The following is an 18234-nucleotide window of genomic DNA, read 5'->3' as shown; positions in this document are numbered from 1 at the left end:
TATTTATTTTTAGTTGTAGTTGGACATAATACCTTTACTTATTTATTTTTACATGGTGCTGAGGATCAAACCTAGTCCCTTGCACATGCTAGGTGAGCACTCTACCCTTGAGCCACAACCCCAGGCCCCCTTGCCCTTTTTTAAAGATTTTTTTAATTCTCTTTAGATATACATGACAGTAGTGTACTTTGACATATTATACATACATGCAGTATAACTTCCCATTCTTGCAGTTGTACATGATGTATAGTTACACTGAACATTTACTCATACATGAACACAGGAAAGTTATGTCCGATTCTTTATACTATTTTTCCTATTCCCATCCTCCCTCCCTTCACTTCATTCCCCTTTGTCTAATCCAATGAACTTCTATTCTTCCCTCCCCCACCTTGTGGGGTGTTAGCATCCACATATCAGAGGGAACATTCTGCCTTTAGTTTTTAGGGATTGGCTTATTTCACTCAGCATCATAGTCTCCAGTTCCATCCATTTACTGGCAAATGACATAACTTCATTCTTCTTTATCCTAGCCCTTTCTTATTTTGAAACAGGGTCTCACTAAGTTGCTTAGGCCCTCACTAAGTTGCTGAGGCTGGCTTTAAACTCACAATCCTCTTGCCTCAGCCTCCTCAGCTGCTGGGATTACAGGCATGCCTCACAGAACCTGGCAAAACATTTATTTTTTAAAACTACAGAAGGTCCAAGTATTGGCTGGGTAGAACACCTGCCTAGAATAGGCAAGGCCTTGGATTCAATCCCCAGCATATGTGAGTGCGTGCTCACAAACACACAGAGAATCCAAGCAGAAAGAATGAAAGTCAAGGACATGGAGCTAACTCATTCTACAGTTTTAAAAAATAAAAACTACTCCCAAATGAATTCCACAATTTAGCAAGACAAAATGTACTCTGCAAAGATCACCTCTTGGTTTGCCTATCCAGAATGTCTTACTCCTACTTTTTAAGTTTTACTTATTCTTAAAATTGAGTTCAATTTCCATAAAGCCTGCCACTGTCCCATCAAGCTCTTTCTGCTCTGGCTCCTAGACCACTACCTAACTGAGCATATAAATCAAGAAACCTAGTTTCTCTATGTCAAGCCCACTAACCAGAGGGTCCCGAGGGCAAGACCCTTGCTCTGGCAAGCCCACAGCTATACAACACTAGAATTCCTGCCTGGGCTACTTTTTCTACTGGGTAGAAACCCATGTTCTAAAAGATAAAAGGAGTATCCGTCTCTTACCTGTGTGATAGCCATTGTCTGAGGTATAAAAGATGTAAGTGTTGTTAAGCTCCCCAGTGAACTCCAATCTCTTGACCAGCTTCTCAACAAGGTCATCAACAGAGAGCAGGGTTTGCCACCTGGATGTGAACCAAGGGTAGAAAAAGGACTTTGGGGCAATGGCTCAAGAATCAATATGGGGCGGGGGGAGGTGAAGAGAAACAAGTAAAACCAAAAATACCAGCACCTACCAAAAACATCCTATATGCTCAATTCTCAAATCTCCATTCCCCAAACCCTGCCATAGCAAAGACCTTGACATGAATTATGTTCTGAAATTTTCTAAAGTTAAATGTTTCCAAAGAAATAAATGAAGCTTTTAACAACTAGTTAGCTTTACTTTTATAACTACTGGTGATGAGAAGAGATAATCAGAAAGGAAAGTTCTCAATTCAGTAACAAATAGTAGAGATTAATTCAAATATTATTCAACATTGTTCAGTCATCTAAACTAGAGGCTGGCAAACTATAGCCCATGGGCTACAGTTACCTTTTTATTAAGTGTGATTGGAACACAGCCATAATCACTCATTTACATATTGTCCAGGGCTGCTTTTATGTTATAACAGCAGAACTGAGAAGTTCTGACAGAATACATGGCCTACAAACCTACAATATTTACTATTCTTATTATCGGGCCCTACAGAAGTTGTTTGCTAACCTCTAGTCTAAACTAAAATAAACCTTAAGTAATAGATTCTTTAAAACTGACTTAGAATGTCTTGAAAATTCCAAACAGCAAAGGCAAATAAGTATTTTGCTCAGTGTTTGGGTTGACTTCTCACCAAGTGACTTTGCCTTTAGGAACAGGAAAAAAAAATTTCAAGCAAATGGTTTAAATTTGCAATATTCTGGGCTGGGGATGTGGCTCAAGCGGTGGAACACTTGCCTGACATGCGTGCGGCCCGGGTTTGATTCTTAGCGCCACATACCAACAAAGATGTTGTGTCCACCGAGAACTAAAAAATATTAAAAATTCTCTCTCTCTCTCTCTCTCTCCTCTCTCACTCTCTCTTTAAAAAAATAAATAAATAAATAAATAAATTTGCAATATTCTTTAATAAGTCCTAAAAAAATCAATGATTTAATTAGTCTTGGGGGCCATAGGTTACCTTGTACACATGAATGTAAAGGTATATCTGCCTGCTTCTGAGGTAGCAGATGCCCCAAAGCATCTTGCCCATAGACTTGTTTCCCTGTTCTTTTGTTTTGAAGATAACGTGGCACACTTATTCTTAAAACTACTCAAACTAAGAAAGCAGCAGCCCTTACCTTTTCCTAAATGCATTATCTAAAAACTGTATTGAAGAATTAGTCATTGGAGTCTTGGCTTGTCTAATTAACCAGTGCTTGTTCTAAAATTAGAAGGAAAAAAATGTTAACACCAAGTCACCATAGTTAAACTACTACATCAGTAAAGTTGATAAAAGGATCATTTCATCCTTTAGGGAAAAGAAGTTAACTGAAACTATTTAATGTCAGACTCTCTCCCTTCTCCTGTACTCCTAAAGAGGAAATTTCTCAGATTAACTCCATCACTCATTCTTCAGCTTCCCACCACCTATCAAATTATAAAATGCCTTAGCTCCTTTGTCAGCAACATTAAGAGACTTTAGTGAACATCATTGGGAAACCATTAGCTAACATGGGATTAAATTTATAACCTCAATCCTATGTCTACTGTAATTATAAATGGGTAAATATTAATTTTGCCTTTCTCTAAGTTTTGCCTAATGAATTATCATTCCATTGCCCTCAATTTTTGTGCCCAAGATCCTTAGGGAAAATCCTATCACAGCAGTTTCTTAAAACTTCAAGTCCAAATCTGGAGGAGCTATCCCAATTAAAGCCACATTTTTATACAAGAAAACCTCTCATATACTATTAATTATCTCCTCTCCATTCACAATATTCTAAGCTAGCATCTCCCAAACCATGGTCCTCAAAAGTATTTTTTAGTTAGTTAAATCTGAGAAATGCTTTATAACACATTCTTCCCTGCTAGAAATTCACATTCAACCACACAACTCTCTCTGGATGGAGTGTAACAGAATGATTTTTGTTTTTTATTTTTGGTCAGCGATGAAACAAATGACTTATTTAGTTCCAAGTTTCCAAGCTTCTATTACCTTCTTTTGGAACACAAATTGAAAATAGCTCTCCAGTTTAAAACCCAGGTCACTCAGTGTCAAAAATCATATTTAACAAGATAAGCCTACAGCATGTCAGGTTGTATGCTAGACGATGTCTGTAATCTTCACAGCAGTTGCAGGAAGGACTGGGAACTCCCATTTTAAGATATCTTGCTCATCTCACAGCCAGAAATTGGTAGTATTGAGTCTGAATTTAAGACTCATTCCTTCAACAACCTTATAAGCAATTATGATTTCTGGTGAATAGACATGAGGCAATGGAGACCTTCTGACTTTGAACCAGGAACTGCCCATACCCTGGGTCAAGGGAAGTATAATCTATTAACTAAAGAAAGTGCTGTGATAGGATCTCTCCGGGGACCTAGGGCAATCAATATTCTGGGTGGGAAAATAGAGGGCAATGCAATGACTTAGAGTAACTTAGAGAAAGATATAATAAACTGACACACGAGGCAAATATTTGGGTTGTGTGGCCTTTAATCGTGTCTCCTGTGCTGGCTTGTTTTTTTTTCATTCAGTTTCTCTTCCCAATCACATGGCACTCTGCCACCCCTCTTCTTCTTATGCCTTGGACCAGTGAGTTTTTGGGGTGGGGCTGGTGTTGCTACAGACCCAATTCAATCCCCAGGGATGTGTCTCAGCCATTGCTATGAGGGAAGAGAGCCAGCCCACATGTTACCAGAAAAGCCTGAGTGACACTCCTGTAATCAGGGAAGATGGCCTTTCCACCATTCCCTGTGGACTCCCCTGCTGCTCCCTGGATGTGTGGCAGGAACCTTATCTGTACCTATGAAGCAAGTTTATACTATTTGTTATTCTAGGGGCAGGTGCATTACCTTAAAAGATATTGAAAGAAAAATCTACTACGTGGCTCAACGGTTTCCTGACAGGTATATTACACTATTAATTATACTGAGTATGGCTTAATTCAAGGATTGAGAAGTCTACCGTTCCATGGACGTTGAAGTTCTTGTTTCTGGGTGCAAATACATTCTGGAAAGTCTTCTGGTACTGAGGTGCAGCTGTCCAAGGTGAATGAGGTGCTGGAGTGGAAATCATCATGAAGAATGGCTCAAAGTTGGACTTGTAGTCCAGGAAATCCAAGGAGACATTAGCCTGACACATACAAAGATATGTTACCTCCTAACCTACCCAATAATTCAGCACTTAATAGATAAATGTCCTTTGGTGGGCAGAGTACAAGGTCATCTTAGCTGTATATCTTGGTGAATAATGTTTTTTCATGGTCATGTGCAAGCATGCTACTGGACCAAAACATTAGGTTTCTAGGCAATATTTAAAAACTGAGAAGCATACCATCATAAACAAAACTACTGAGATCTTGATAACTTTACAAGTCTAGAAATTGTTACCCATATAGAAAGAAATAGAAATTCGGCCATTTTGCTATTATTTTACATTAATGAAACTTTGCATATATACATTTAATGACTTAAAGAATTTAAAGAATAAATCTACTTCTCAAAAGTGGGAAAGGTGAATTAAATTACCATACTCTATGAAAATACATAGAAAATAGTTGTCAATTATGTCAGCTGAAGTAGCTAAACTAAACGGATATTAAACCCAAATCCTGGGACAGAAGATGTAGGTCACTGGTACACCATGTGCTTAGCACGAACAAAGCCTGAGGTTCAATCCCCAGCACCAAAACTAAAGGTCAAAACAAACACGTCACACCAGTGCTTGAACTCATATGGACTTAACATTTTTCATTTACTTATCAGGAGATTCTTTATGAAAATAAAGCACCCCATATACATGCTGTTTTTCATTGTTCTAGCTGATTCACACCTTCATTTATTCCTAATACTAGATCAACATACGGAAGATAACTATTTCCTATCACTTTCCCACCTGCCCACTTTACTCCAGCTCTATCAACTTCCTTGTGGTTTCTCACAAGTGCAGGGCACACTCTTGCTCAACCAGGGCCCTTACACTCACTGTTCCCCTTGCCTGCGACATTATTTCCGCTGATGTGTATAACTCACTCTCACCTTCTTCAGGTTACTGCTTAAATGTTACCTACCAAGTAACCCCCCATGCTTATTTCTCTGATTATTACCTAATGAAGCAACAAATGTACATGTGTATATACCCACATACACATAGCACAAATAAATTCTGCCACAAATTACCTTCACAGAATAGACTTTGTTTCACTTACTGCAGAATGCCTACCATACTAGGTAGTTGCCGAACTATTTGGTGAATAAAAGCTCTATGAAGGATTTCCATTAAAGACACTTCAGAACAGAAAAGTCCCAAATTCACTTTTTAATTTGTGCACGTAATGACCACCCAGAGAACTCTCACATCTCTATGCCTCTGCCTACATAAAGGCCTGTAAAGTTGCCATCTTCTATTACTCCGAGTCTTGAATTCAGACCCTGTGAGTAAAACTGGGGCCAAGAGTAGGAACCCCAGCTCACACACTGGCACACACCTATAATCCCAACTACTCAGGAGGTTGAGGCAGAAAGATTGTCAGTTCAAGGTCAACCTGGGCCAACTTAGCAAGACCTTGTTTCAAAGTAAAAGGGGCTGGGGATGTAGTTAGTAGCAGAGTGCTTGCCTAGTATGCATGAGGTTCTGCATTCAATCCACAGTACAGATTAAAAAAAAAAAAAAAAAAAAAAAAAGGAGCTCCTAACAAAGTAAAACTTCTACAAAGTATTATCTATATGGTCTTATTACCCTTTGGAAAAGGGATGTTCTTGAAATTCTAGCAACAAGTAAGAAAAACACACTCAGGAATTTTTAATCAGTTGGACATAATTTTTGGCAGTTATATCACATTATTACACATTTATGTCACCTGCCACAAACAAGACTAGAGGTTTTCTAGGGAGAGGCTTAATCGAATGTGAACCAAACCTGCAAGGGCAGAGTTCCAAAAACTCACCAGAACATCTGTCAGGTAGTCCACACTGTAGTTTTCACCATGTTTCCGTGCTTTCCCATTGATAGAGAGGGTGTAATTGTAATATTTCGAATTCTTTTCCTATTTAAAAGAGGAAAGTAAAATCTGGTACAAGGTCAACACAAAATGAAAAACTAAACCCATGTTGGGCTAAACTGTACTCTATTTAAACAGCAAAAAGACAGGAAAAAGGAAATTACTCAAATCAATATTTATATTTTCTGACAAGGTTTTTTTTTTTTTTAATCAAAGACTAGCATGTTTTCAATAATTTGTTCTAGTTTAAAAGCCAGAAGTGGACTAGGAAGAACAGCAAACTACATTGCTAAACCCTCTGTGATGCAGGAAAAACATGCCAGAACAGAGTGACTCACCAGTCAACAGGCTTTCTTTTAAGGAGACAAAACAATTAGGCATAAAGCCGAAAATCTTATGTTGGTATCAGGGTTAAATTAGCGAGTAAACATTTGCATCTAGAGGGCTGTGTATAATATAAGTCACTGACTTCAATAATCACTTACCAAAGCATACCAATAGCTCCAGCCTAGAGGGACATGTTCTAGTCCACCTGCATCTGGGGCTCCATACTGAAAAGACAGAAAAGTAGGACATTAGAACTCGTTAGACATGACCAGACCATAAAGAAACAGGAAATTTAGAATCTTTTTAGATGAGTGCCTGACAGACTAGGTGCTCAATTTTCCCAAACACAAAGACTAATAAAAAAGTAAAGAACTCTATAATCGTAGGAACTTCTTAAGCTAGAATTGCTAACCACAGACAGTAGGCCAAATCTGGCCTCCCAACTATTTTGTATGGTCAACACACTATGACTTAAACAATCAAAAGACAAATATTTTGTGAAATGTAACAGTTACACGAAATTCAAATTTCAGTGATGACAGACTTTTATTTGAACATAGCCATGCTCATTTGCTTACCTAGAATCTACAGCTACATTCATGCTACAAAGGCAGCACAGTAAGCAAGCTGCAATAGAGATGCATGGCCTACAGAGTCTAAAACATTTACTTTCTGGCCTGCTACATGTCCATGTTGCCTACCCTACCAAGTCCCATTCATGGGTAAGTACTGAGCCATGATGACATAGAATGAATTGTTCAAATGACACTGTTGCTAATAATAGTAAAAAATAGACTATGAGCTATCGAATCTATTACTTCAGTTGCTCTGATGATATCTACTTTTGGAGCATAATTTATCTGATGAGATGAATAAGTTAAGAGACCACAGTACATTCAACAAGTTGTAATACTGCCTATTTAAGGCAGAATTTAATCCCTGAAAACTCTCTGTACTTGAAAGCTTTCTCCTAATTTCATATATAAATCAGATGACCTTCCATATGCAAAGCAAAGATAGATTCTCTATTCTCTTTATGACCCACACCAACACCATAACTGAGTATCACACTATACTTCCTGTTTCTCTTGATTCTTTCAAACGGATTAATTTTCCTTTAAACCCACAAGGTTGCAGATCTCCTTAATTATTGGGGAGAGGAAGAAAACTAGCAGAAATTCAGATCAGATATTAAGACCACCTGGAACCACAGGTAAAGAAGAAGAAAATATACATCTTTTCTTTGTTCTGCATTCCTAGGCTAACTCCGAAAGCTAACCCCAAATATCACCAATTACACCATTTTAAGCTTGGTCTTTGACTAAAAGCTGAGGCCAGTGTGGTAGACTTGGGGCCTTGAAACCTGGCCCCGACAGGTCACAATGAAGTATCACTCTAACCTGGCCCGAGGTACTTTCCCTTTATTACAGTCTCTCCACAGTCTGTTCTCACTTTTCAGGTTAGTGAGTTAAGCATTAAACAGTTATAATTCAGAAAAGATTTTAAGAAATGTGAGGGAAAAAATTCTTCATTCTGATCCTGCTAAAGGGGAAACAGAAAAAAAAAAGATACAGCCACATGACAAGCAGAAGTCCTGAGGAAAAGGGAAGATGCAAACAATAATGGCAATCTTAGAACAATTTTAAAATAAATGCTTCTGGGATTATTTAAAGGAAGAATAACTACAGTACCAGAAACATGTAAACAAGTTCCTGTAAACCACGGACAGATGAGGAAAAAACAACAGATACCCCAAGCCCTTTAACACGACTTGAATTGACACTACTGAAAAAAATAATAGGAGTTTTGATCAATTATTAATTCACATTTTAAAAGCTGTTATAAGGGAGAAAAAAATAACAAGCCATTCAACATACCTCATTTAAATACTTCCCTGCAAAAAAAGTTTGATAACCACACATCGATCTGAGGATTGCTGGGAAAGTATTTGGCTCTTGGATCTTCTGCCAAGACTTGCTACTGCAGTTTCCCTCCAGAGTGTTGTTAACGACATGATGATTATGTGGGTACTTTCCTGTCAGGATACTGGCTCTGCTGGGGCAGCACAGAGCACTTGGCACATACTACAAAGAGAATTGAAGCAAAAGTCTGTTAAACAAGAAGGATAAAGTTTTCATCACTTCTAAAGAAAATAAAAGGAAGCTTCTCAATACTCCAAATTTTTAATTTCTCATGGAATAGAGATTTTCTTTACATGACATACTTTGGAACTACTTTAAGTTACACAGAACAGATACCAAGACAGATGAGACAAACCAAGAGAATTTCTTTTTAATTTGGTTTCTTTCTGAAGAAAACAGTAATTCTAATCTTGTCTGTCATGGAAATAATATTAATATGCAGGGAATGCAACCTGGCAGGAGTAGGGTCTTAACCAAAGATAGAGAGGGCTACTTGAATCTAACGTAGCTGAAAAGCAGAGGTTCATTTTCAGGTTCATCTGCAGCTTTATATAGTTTTTCTAACACTTTCCCACCACCTCTCTTAATTATGTTTCCTGAGCTATCAACAAAACTTCTCCTTTCTACCCAATAAAACTGGTACATCCCCAAGTCACTTTATTGACATTAATACTGATATATACCCACACCAGGAGAAAAGAGAAGGTCAACATATTCGTGCCAACATTAGATACTGTTCCTTTTTTTTTTTTTTTTTTTGGCTTTTCAAGTTGGATTTAGCTTTTTTTACTGGGGATTAAAAACCATGGTCCTGTATATGTTTAATATGTGCTCTACCGGTAGGCTTCACTCCCAGCCCAGAGGGGAATTTTTAAACACTGGTGAAGGAGAATGTTATCTACATGCACAGTAGCCAATTGTCTATGTGAAGAGTCATTTCATGTGTTTTGTTCATTTTTTCCTCCTGAACTTTGGCCTTGTGTTACTTAAGATTTGCAGTAAGGAAAGATTTGGTCACATTACAAATGCTTCCCCTTTTTTACTTTTGCTCTTGACTTCTGTTATTTTTACAGTGGCAACTCTTAATTCTTTCCCTTTTTGTCTTCTGATCTATTTTATGGCCATTATCACACTGCTAACGGTATCTTCATATCACATTTTAATATATGGTTGGGTAATGTCTTAAAACGAACAAACCTCTCAGTTGAGAGTATAAGTGAGTCATAGAGTGGGTGCTTAGTGTGCACAAGGTTGTGGGTTCAGTCCCTAGCACCAAATATAAAATGCCTTTATTGTTTTTACCTATTTATCATTCCAGATAACTGCATGTATGTTACAGGGTATCAAACTCGGGGTCTTGCATATGTTAAGCAAGTGCTCTACCACTAAGGTACACTCTCAGCCTTCCAGATAACTTTTGAAATCATTTGTGTCTAAAAAGTCTTGTGGAGATTCTGGGGCTAGGGTTGTGGCTCAGTGGTAGAGAGCTCGCCTAGCACGTCAGAAGCCCTGGGTTTGATCCTCAGCACCACATAAAAATAAATAAAATAAAGGTATTGTATCTAACTACAACTAAAAACTAAATATTAAAAAAAGTCTTGTGGAGAATAAACTTAAATGTCTTACCACAGAAAATGATGTATGTATCTATGAAGGTATTTTTATTTTTATCATTTGCTAAGTACTTTAACTTAGTCTTAAACCATTTCTGGAACATCACCAGCCATTTCTAGAGTGTTTATACTTTGCTATTATCAATAAGATCTCTTCCTCAACTTCTCTAACTCATACAGAAGTTATTTTTACTTTTTAATTTTTGCCTTACTAAATTCTATTAATTTACAAAGTTTTCTAGCCAGGTGTGGTGCTATATACATGTATCCCAGCTACTCTGGAGGATCACAGTTGAAGGCCAGCTTGGGTGACTTAATGAGACCCTGTATCAAAAAATAAAAAAAGCTGGGAATGTAGCTCAGTGCTTAGCTAGCATGTAAGACACCTTGGGTTCAATTCCTTGCACCACAGAAAAATTTCTGTTATAATAATTCTGTTTTCTAGGTCAAAAATCCAAGAGTGGAAATTATTTTTAACTTCAAATAGTTTAATTTTATTTCAATCTATATTTATGACAATGATTAGACAGTTTAGAACATAAAAAATTAAGTCTTTGTCTCATGCCTAACAATGCCCTAAGTCTCTCACCTTAAGTATAAAGTGTGCTATTTATTTGTAATATTCATCATTGTAAGGATGTATTCTAACAACTTAATGTTACCAGGAAAGGATGCTAAATTTCAGTGAACTAGTCAAACATCTTTCAAGATGAACATCTAACTTTCCTTCTTTCTTCTACTTCAATTAGTGATATCATGTAGATAGACAATGCAATAACCCAGTATTATGAGCTCTTACTGAAAGTCCAGTACTGATATTGTGCTTTACATGCATCAACTCATTTAACTATAACAACACTGAAGTAGATTTTGATAACTCACTTTACAAACGGGGAATCTAAGAACCAGAGAGATCAAATAACTCACCCAAGGTTACAGAGGTAGATAAAAGAGCAACTATTCAAAACTAGGCAGTCTGGTTCTGGAATCTATGCTCTTAGGCCTAACATGGTTGTACTGTGCAACAGATTTTCTGGATCAAGCAATCCTTCCATCCCCAAACCCACTTACTGAGTTACATGTATGGTTGCTGAATTTGAATTGGTAGCATTTTATTTTGGATCTTTGCATCTGTATTTTCTTTAAATTTCTATGTTATTAATTTTAAAATTTGTTCTTAGTTATACATAATAATAGAATATATTTTAACATATGTGGAATGTAACTTTTAATGTATTTATATTATATATAAATATATATGTATATATTTTGGGTGCTATTATTTTTATCAGGTTTGACTATCAGAGTTAATTGGGTTTTACCATAGAATAGGTTATCAAAATACAATCATTACTTGCTTCCAACAATCCACTTTCAAATCTAAAACAATGAGGTTTTAGATAAAATTCTCTGGTTCTGAGTTGCAGCACAGACTGGCTTAGAAAATACCTACAACCAGCTGGGCATGGTGGCACATGCATGTAATCCCAGTGGCTCAGAAGGCTGAGGCAGGAGGATCATGAGTTCAAAGCCAGCTTCAGCAATGGCTAGGCACCAAGCAACTCAGTGAGACCCTGCCTCTAAATAAAATACAAAATAGAGCTGGAGAAGTGGCCCAGTGGTTGAGTGCCTGAGTTCAATATCTGGTACAAAAAAAAGAAAAAAGAAAAAAAAAACTACAACTGTTCTTCAATTTAGCAAGTAATATTTCAATTAAAATCTATATAACACTATATATAAAGTCCTTCCTTCAGCTCAGACATTTAACTATAAAAAACCCTTCATAGGGCTGCGGACATAGCTCAGTTGAGGGCTTACCTTGCATGAGTTCGATCCCCAGCCTCCCTCCACACACAACCTTCAAAGATCACATCAGACTTCCAGAAGAGTGTTTCTTCTTAATATAAACACAAAGTCTAACAAAATTAGTTTCAAAACTTACAGCACTGGAGAAAGTCATTCCCATCTCTCCAATGAGGGCCTTGGTTTTCTTTAGTGGTGTCTGTAAAATAAATAATTATCCATTAAACAATTTCTTCTGATAAAACACACAGACCAAAACTTGTGTGTTTTTACATATTATTTTTTTATTCACAATGGTCAGCTTTGTCACTAAGCAATAGCTAAGAGTCGTATAATTCTGGAGATAAACTAAACAGGTTTGGTAATATTCGGTTAGGACCCTGTGCCAAAGTGCAGGGGTCTGTAACACAAGCAGGAAGGGAAAGCTCATGGCTGATGACATTATTCCAGCAATGCTGATTTCAATATAATTTTGGTGTCCTTCCCTTATTTATTAGTAGTCACCTTAGAAGGCAGATAGTGCCAGCCTATCTCCAAGGATTCATCTTTAGAAGCAGAATGTTAGAAATGATATGAAAGGTGCCTCCCACCCTTTAAAGAGAAACAACAATTAGATTCTGACAGACAAGGCTTTGAGATCCAGAGATGGCTTCAAATCTCAGTGGTGGACCATACACACACTGTTCAACTACCAGCTTACTGTCCCTCTGCACCTGACTGGTCACCACCTGAGCCAGGTAGCAGGCAGGTTTAACAGAACCCTGTCAGGCAGAAGGCTAATCAGAAATTACTTTGTTTTTATCCTGGCTTTTCATCTTTTGTTCAAAATCTAAGATTCTGACAAATGCAGAGAACAATTAACTTCATCCTAGAAATGATAACAGTGTGAAGTAATATAAATATAAATAAAAGGGACACCAATAATCTTTATTCACTTTCCACACAGCAAAAAAGCACCAAAGAGGCTCATTTTAGTAGTACTATGAGGCAGTTCACAATGACTCTAAAGTACTTCTGAAACCTAAGACCACACCATATACATTGGTAAGTTATTTTGTGTGATAATTTCTTGAAGATTGATATTCCAAACATAAACTAAATTCATAAGAGACTCATTTTCAACAATGTATAAACGGCTTTTCCCCATTATTGATAATTGAAAACCTAAGGAACCATAATCAAAAAGAATGAGAATTCTAAGATGAGCTTTCATAATTACATGAGTAGATCCTTAATGGGATCCCAAGAAACACCAGCACTGTAGAAGATGTGTGCTAACCTTCAGAGGCAATGTCACCAGTTCTCAAAATATCACTAGAAAACATATTTTCCCAGAAAAGTGGACTGAACTAAATATTAGCTTGACAAAGAATCCAAATTATCATGAGGAAACTTGGAGAGAAAATGAGAATGTGGGGGAAAGGACTATGAGTTGATTGAGACTTGTCAAATTATCCAATATGCAGGAAAAATATTTGAACCAAGTATGACTTGGTTTTAAGACTGTACTTAAGGCTGGGGACATAGCTTAGTTGGTAGAGTGCTGCATGCACAAGGCCTTGGGTTCAAGCCCTAGCATCACAAAGAAAAAAATCTGCACTGTGACCATAACACATTTATTATATACTTAATGTGTGCTATACATTGATCTAGGTAATGGTGGAAAAAAGAATGTCCCTGACCTCATGATACTCAAGGACACCTAAACAACTTAACTATTTCAGGTAGTCATAAGTGCTTTGATCACAGTAAGTCAGCATGATGTGACTGGAGCTGGTGGAAAGAAAGGGGGAACTACTTCAGATGGGTAGTCAGGAAAGGCCTCTTTCAGGCCTTTCAGGAGAGGATGTCTCTGGGCTGAGTAAATAATAAGCACAAAGACTCTCTGAGGAGGGAGAGGAACCTGTGAGGAACAGAGAGCAGGCCAGTGTGGTTGAAGCAGCCCAAGAGGTAAAGGGAAAAGAGGTAAGACAAGGTCAGAGAGGCAGGTAGAAGCCAGAGGATGAGGCAGGACTACATAGGAATTTTGATTTCAGTCTAAGAAATTTATATTCCTAACTGGAGTCCTTTTTCAACTAATGTTAATACAAGTGATAATGATAATCTGTGCTTAGTGGAACAAGTCCGAAGCAAGACACCACATTGTACCAAAAATGTGTATCCCTGCTAATTCAAGTGGACAGGGGCTGGTCAGGTGAAGGTCATGCAATTAAGCAGCAGCCAATCTTCTGTTCTCATGAGTAAATGTGTTACTCATCCCAAGCCAAATCCCTCCTATAAAAGCCCTAAGGACTCATTTACTTTCCTGGTCCCATGAATAGCTGCTCTGATATAGTTCTGACAATTCTGGTAATTCTATGGCTACTTTTTTTGGGGGGGGGGGTGCTGGGGATTGAATCCAGAGGTGTTTAACCACTGAGCCACATCCCCAGCCCTTTTTTATATTTTATTTAGAGACAGAGTCTTACTTTGAACTCCCAATCCTCCTGCCTCAGCTTCCCGGGCTGCTGGGATTACAGACATGTGCCACTGCACCTGGCTAATTTTTCTTTTAACAATGAAAATCATTTTGCTTTAAGCAATGATATGTATTTATTCTTTTCCTACATTTCCCTATGGCTCCTTCCCTGGTTTCCTTGAGATTTTGACCAAATGTCACTTTTTCCTACAGTGAATGATTTTTAAAGAGAGCAACCTGTGCTTTTGTGAAGAACAGTGTGTCCCAGAGCACCATATGATGTTTAAGTAAAAATCAAGAAATGGAAAAGAACAGTTCTCTAGGAAAAACAGTAAAAGCAAAGTCCCACAGATGATACCTGGAACAAATACAGTGAAATGTCAAAGATAATACAGCTGCATAAGGCTATCAAGCTGATTCAAAGAATTTCACTTTAAACCAAAATTATACCAAGTATTACGATTCTTCAACATGAGTTATCTGCAAGGTTGACTACTGTTTATTTTGTGAACTACGGCATCAATTTATAAACTTTTTTGGGTCAGAGGACCCTCTCTCCACAAAAACAAAGCTATTGCTGGGTGTGGTGGTGAACACCTATAATCCCAGTGGCTCAAGAGGCTGACACAGGAGGATCTCGAGTTCAAAGCCAGCATCAGCAACATCGAGGCACTAAGCAACTCAATGTAATCCTGTCTCTAAATAAAATACAAAATAGGGCTGGGAATGTAGCTCAGTGGTTGAGTGCCCGCCCCCCAAGTTCAATCCCCAGTACCAAAACAAACAAAAAGCTATTATACATGAAGAATTATATGTATATTATTATATACATATATATGTATAATATTCATTGGTATTGAATGTCACCTGAAGAATCTTTATGGTATAAGTGATTGTGCTGGTGTGGGTTTGTGAAATGACATCTGACAAGTCAGAATTACCACAGTATTTTACAAAAGGAGAAAAACATGGTGGTCAGGAATCCTAAAATACCCAAGCTTTGACCCTACAAGTTAAATAATGAACTTTGGCCAAATAATTTCAGCACGTCTGAATTTTCATTTCCTCTTATTTAAGGACAATATCTATAGCAGAAGATTCCTGTTATGACTGAAACAGAATTATGAAATACCTCACATTTGCTGGTTCCAAGTAGGTCCTCAACTGCCATTCTTGTCCTAGCTCTTTCCTTTGGAAGCCCTGTTTGATACTTAGCAGAATATTCTGGAAAAGCTACAAGAAAAGTCAGAATACTCTGAAGAGTTGGGAGCATGACTTGTGCTCTCCACTCAATTTTGACTCGTCTCTCCAGTCTGAACACTTATAAAAAGACTCTGCTACGAGGTTAAAGAAGCAAATAGGATTAATGTACTAACAAGAGATCACAATGATACCGACAACAGCTGTGGTCAATGAGACTAGAAGAAATTGAATTCTAACACCTTAAATCTAAGTAATGAATTTTGTTTTGAGTAGAGAGATGAAAGCATGGCCTTCTAAGTAAGTACTTTGGTCACTGACACAGATGGCTTGTTTTTCTACTAGACAAAACACTCTTGAAGAACACAAACTTAAAGTTTTTTGAGCAGGAGGATAAGTATAGTATTTGGAATGGTGGCAAAACCAAAGTAAAAGTAAGAAGAGAAATGAAATTAAGACTCAGTATCAATATGGTTGGGTAGAAACTAAAAGTCAATAAGGTATATGTGAGAGGAAGAAGTGTGGATTCAAAACACAAGTATCTTAGACATCCACTAGAAAAGACTGATACTGTTGAGCACACTCTGAGTATATTTTATTCACAACCCAAACAAATATACATATGGATAGGTTTACCATTATCATTTGTAAAAAACCACAATTTCCATTGTACTCTTCCAAAGAATGTTAGTGACTACTCACTGAACTTATTTCACAATTCACTCATGGATTCAGAACAGCAATCTGAAACACACTAAGCAAGGATGTTATCATACAGGAAAAATTATGAACCTCTTGCCTGGAGAGTTTTCATAGTTTCAGCCCTTAGACTCAAAATTAGAGGGCCAGTCAGGTTATGCCTTGAGGCAATAATTTGCTTCTGTGCCCTGGGTGAGTCCCATTTCTGACCTTATAAGGGGGTTGGGGTAAATGCTGATTAAAGTCAAACTCCAAACCTTTAAGATACAAGAGCAACTCTAAGACAAAAGGAAATTTGGTGGCCAGGACAGTGGAGCATACCTGTAATCTCGGTTATTGGGAGGCTGAGAAAGGAGGATCTTAAGTTCTAGGCTGCTTGGACAATTTAGTGAGATCCTGTCTCAAAATTAAAAAAAAAGAAAGGGCTGGGGATGCAACTCAATGGTAGAATGGGCTAGACCCTGGGTTCAATCCCCCTCCCCCCAGTCTCGTGACAGCCCGCTGACAGTATCTAATGCTTTAGCCAGGCGTTCAATTAGGCTAATTAAACTTTCCTGATCCTTTGGGGTCACACTCAACAGTTCAACAGTCTACCTACCAGATTAGTTCATTTTGTCAGCACTTATTTTACAGATATCAGGCACAGACCCTATACACAGGCACAAATGCAGAGGGGGCCTAGGTCCTTCCTAAAGGGGATTGAAACAATGGCCTCTAAGCCCCTAATCCAAAAGAAATGCAAACAGGGCTGCGTGCTCTTTCCAACACCTGAGCCTCACTGGTTCAACTTATCCTTAACTAGAGTCCACATGTTTATCTTGAGGCGTGAACGCAAACCCCGCAGCAATAATGGCCAGATTGGATGTGTGGTGCGTGATATGTGCATGTGAATCAAACCGAAAGAGAAATAGTCCTACGGCCCATCAAAGCTCCTGTTGTGAATGCCCTTGAGCAGCAAAACCAAACAGACCGGGGGTCGAGGCAGCCAGTTTGGGGGTGGGGTTAAAGAAAAAGAGCACGAAGTCAGGCAGTAGCCGGGGAGATGGAGGGGCGGGGCAGAAATGGAAGAGTTACCATGCCGCCGAGCACTTCGTCTTGATCGTCGGTGAGGAGCAGCACCACATTGGGCCTCCGGGAGCCTGCTGCCACCCCTGAAGCCCCTAGGCAGCCGCTCAGCAGAAGCAGCAGCAACGCCGGTCTACAGGCAAGCAGGTGGCGGGAGCTGCCCCGCGAGGGCCCACCTGGGGCCAGATGCAGTAGCCGCATGGCGGACGGGGCTCCGGGGACACCCCGGGACGGGGTGGAGAGGCGTGCCGGTGACCGAAGGGCGAGTAGTCAACTAGCTGCAGGGAGGGAAGACTGCGCCTAGAAGGCCGGGGGCTGGGGTCAGGCGTTTTCTCCCCAGGCGCGATCACGTGAGGCGGGGACAGGGGGCGGAGCACGCGCAGTCACGTGAGAGCGGCTGTGGGCGGGGCCCCGGACGAAGCAGCCGGATGGGAAACTCCCGGGCAGTGTCCGGAAAGCGGCGAAGAACTAGGAGCCCAGGGAGGGCTTGCCGGCCTGAGGCTGCAGCTAGGCTGAGGCTGCGGTTGTGTTCTGGTAGGACCTGTTTGTGAGCGCTGGCTGAAAAGGTTGAAATGAAGGGATGAAAAGGAAGGGGAAGTCAGCGAACACCGGTTAAAAAAGGAGGAATGCACAGCTGGTGGATGAAGTCTAGGCTTTACCGTATTTAATCCCCGAGTTAACGAGCATTTATTTATTCAATCGTTTCCAATTTTCTCTGCACCTTGTT

At 38.9% G+C, this 18234-nt stretch overlaps 1 protein-coding gene across 1 annotated transcript in view; it reads right to left on the bottom strand.

Annotated features, from left to right (window-relative positions):
* Positions 1-17885, bottom strand: part of Gns (glucosamine (N-acetyl)-6-sulfatase) — a 38180-nt gene extending 20295 nt beyond the window's left edge. The window contains exons 1-8 of the mRNA XM_005328696.5: positions 17517-17885; positions 12225-12284; positions 8625-8831; positions 6906-6971; positions 6367-6465; positions 4386-4553; positions 2557-2639; positions 1246-1364 (exon numbers count right to left, since the gene is read on the bottom strand). Of these exons, the coding sequence (XP_005328753.1) occupies positions 1246-1364; positions 2557-2639; positions 4386-4553; positions 6367-6465; positions 6906-6971; positions 8625-8831; positions 12225-12284; positions 17517-17708 (994 nt within the window). The 5' untranslated portion in view covers positions 17709-17885. The remainder of the gene's footprint in view (positions 1-1245; positions 1365-2556; positions 2640-4385; positions 4554-6366; positions 6466-6905; positions 6972-8624; positions 8832-12224; positions 12285-17516) is intronic.
* Between the last annotated feature and the right edge of the window lie 349 nt (positions 17886-18234).

The sequence above is a fragment of the Ictidomys tridecemlineatus genome, chromosome 6, assembly GCF_052094955.1.
Source record: "Ictidomys tridecemlineatus isolate mIctTri1 chromosome 6, mIctTri1.hap1, whole genome shotgun sequence".
NCBI lineage: Eukaryota > Metazoa > Chordata > Mammalia > Rodentia > Sciuridae > Ictidomys > Ictidomys tridecemlineatus.
Note: the sequence above shows the minus strand (reverse complement) of the source record. Positions and strands in the feature narration are given on the sequence as shown.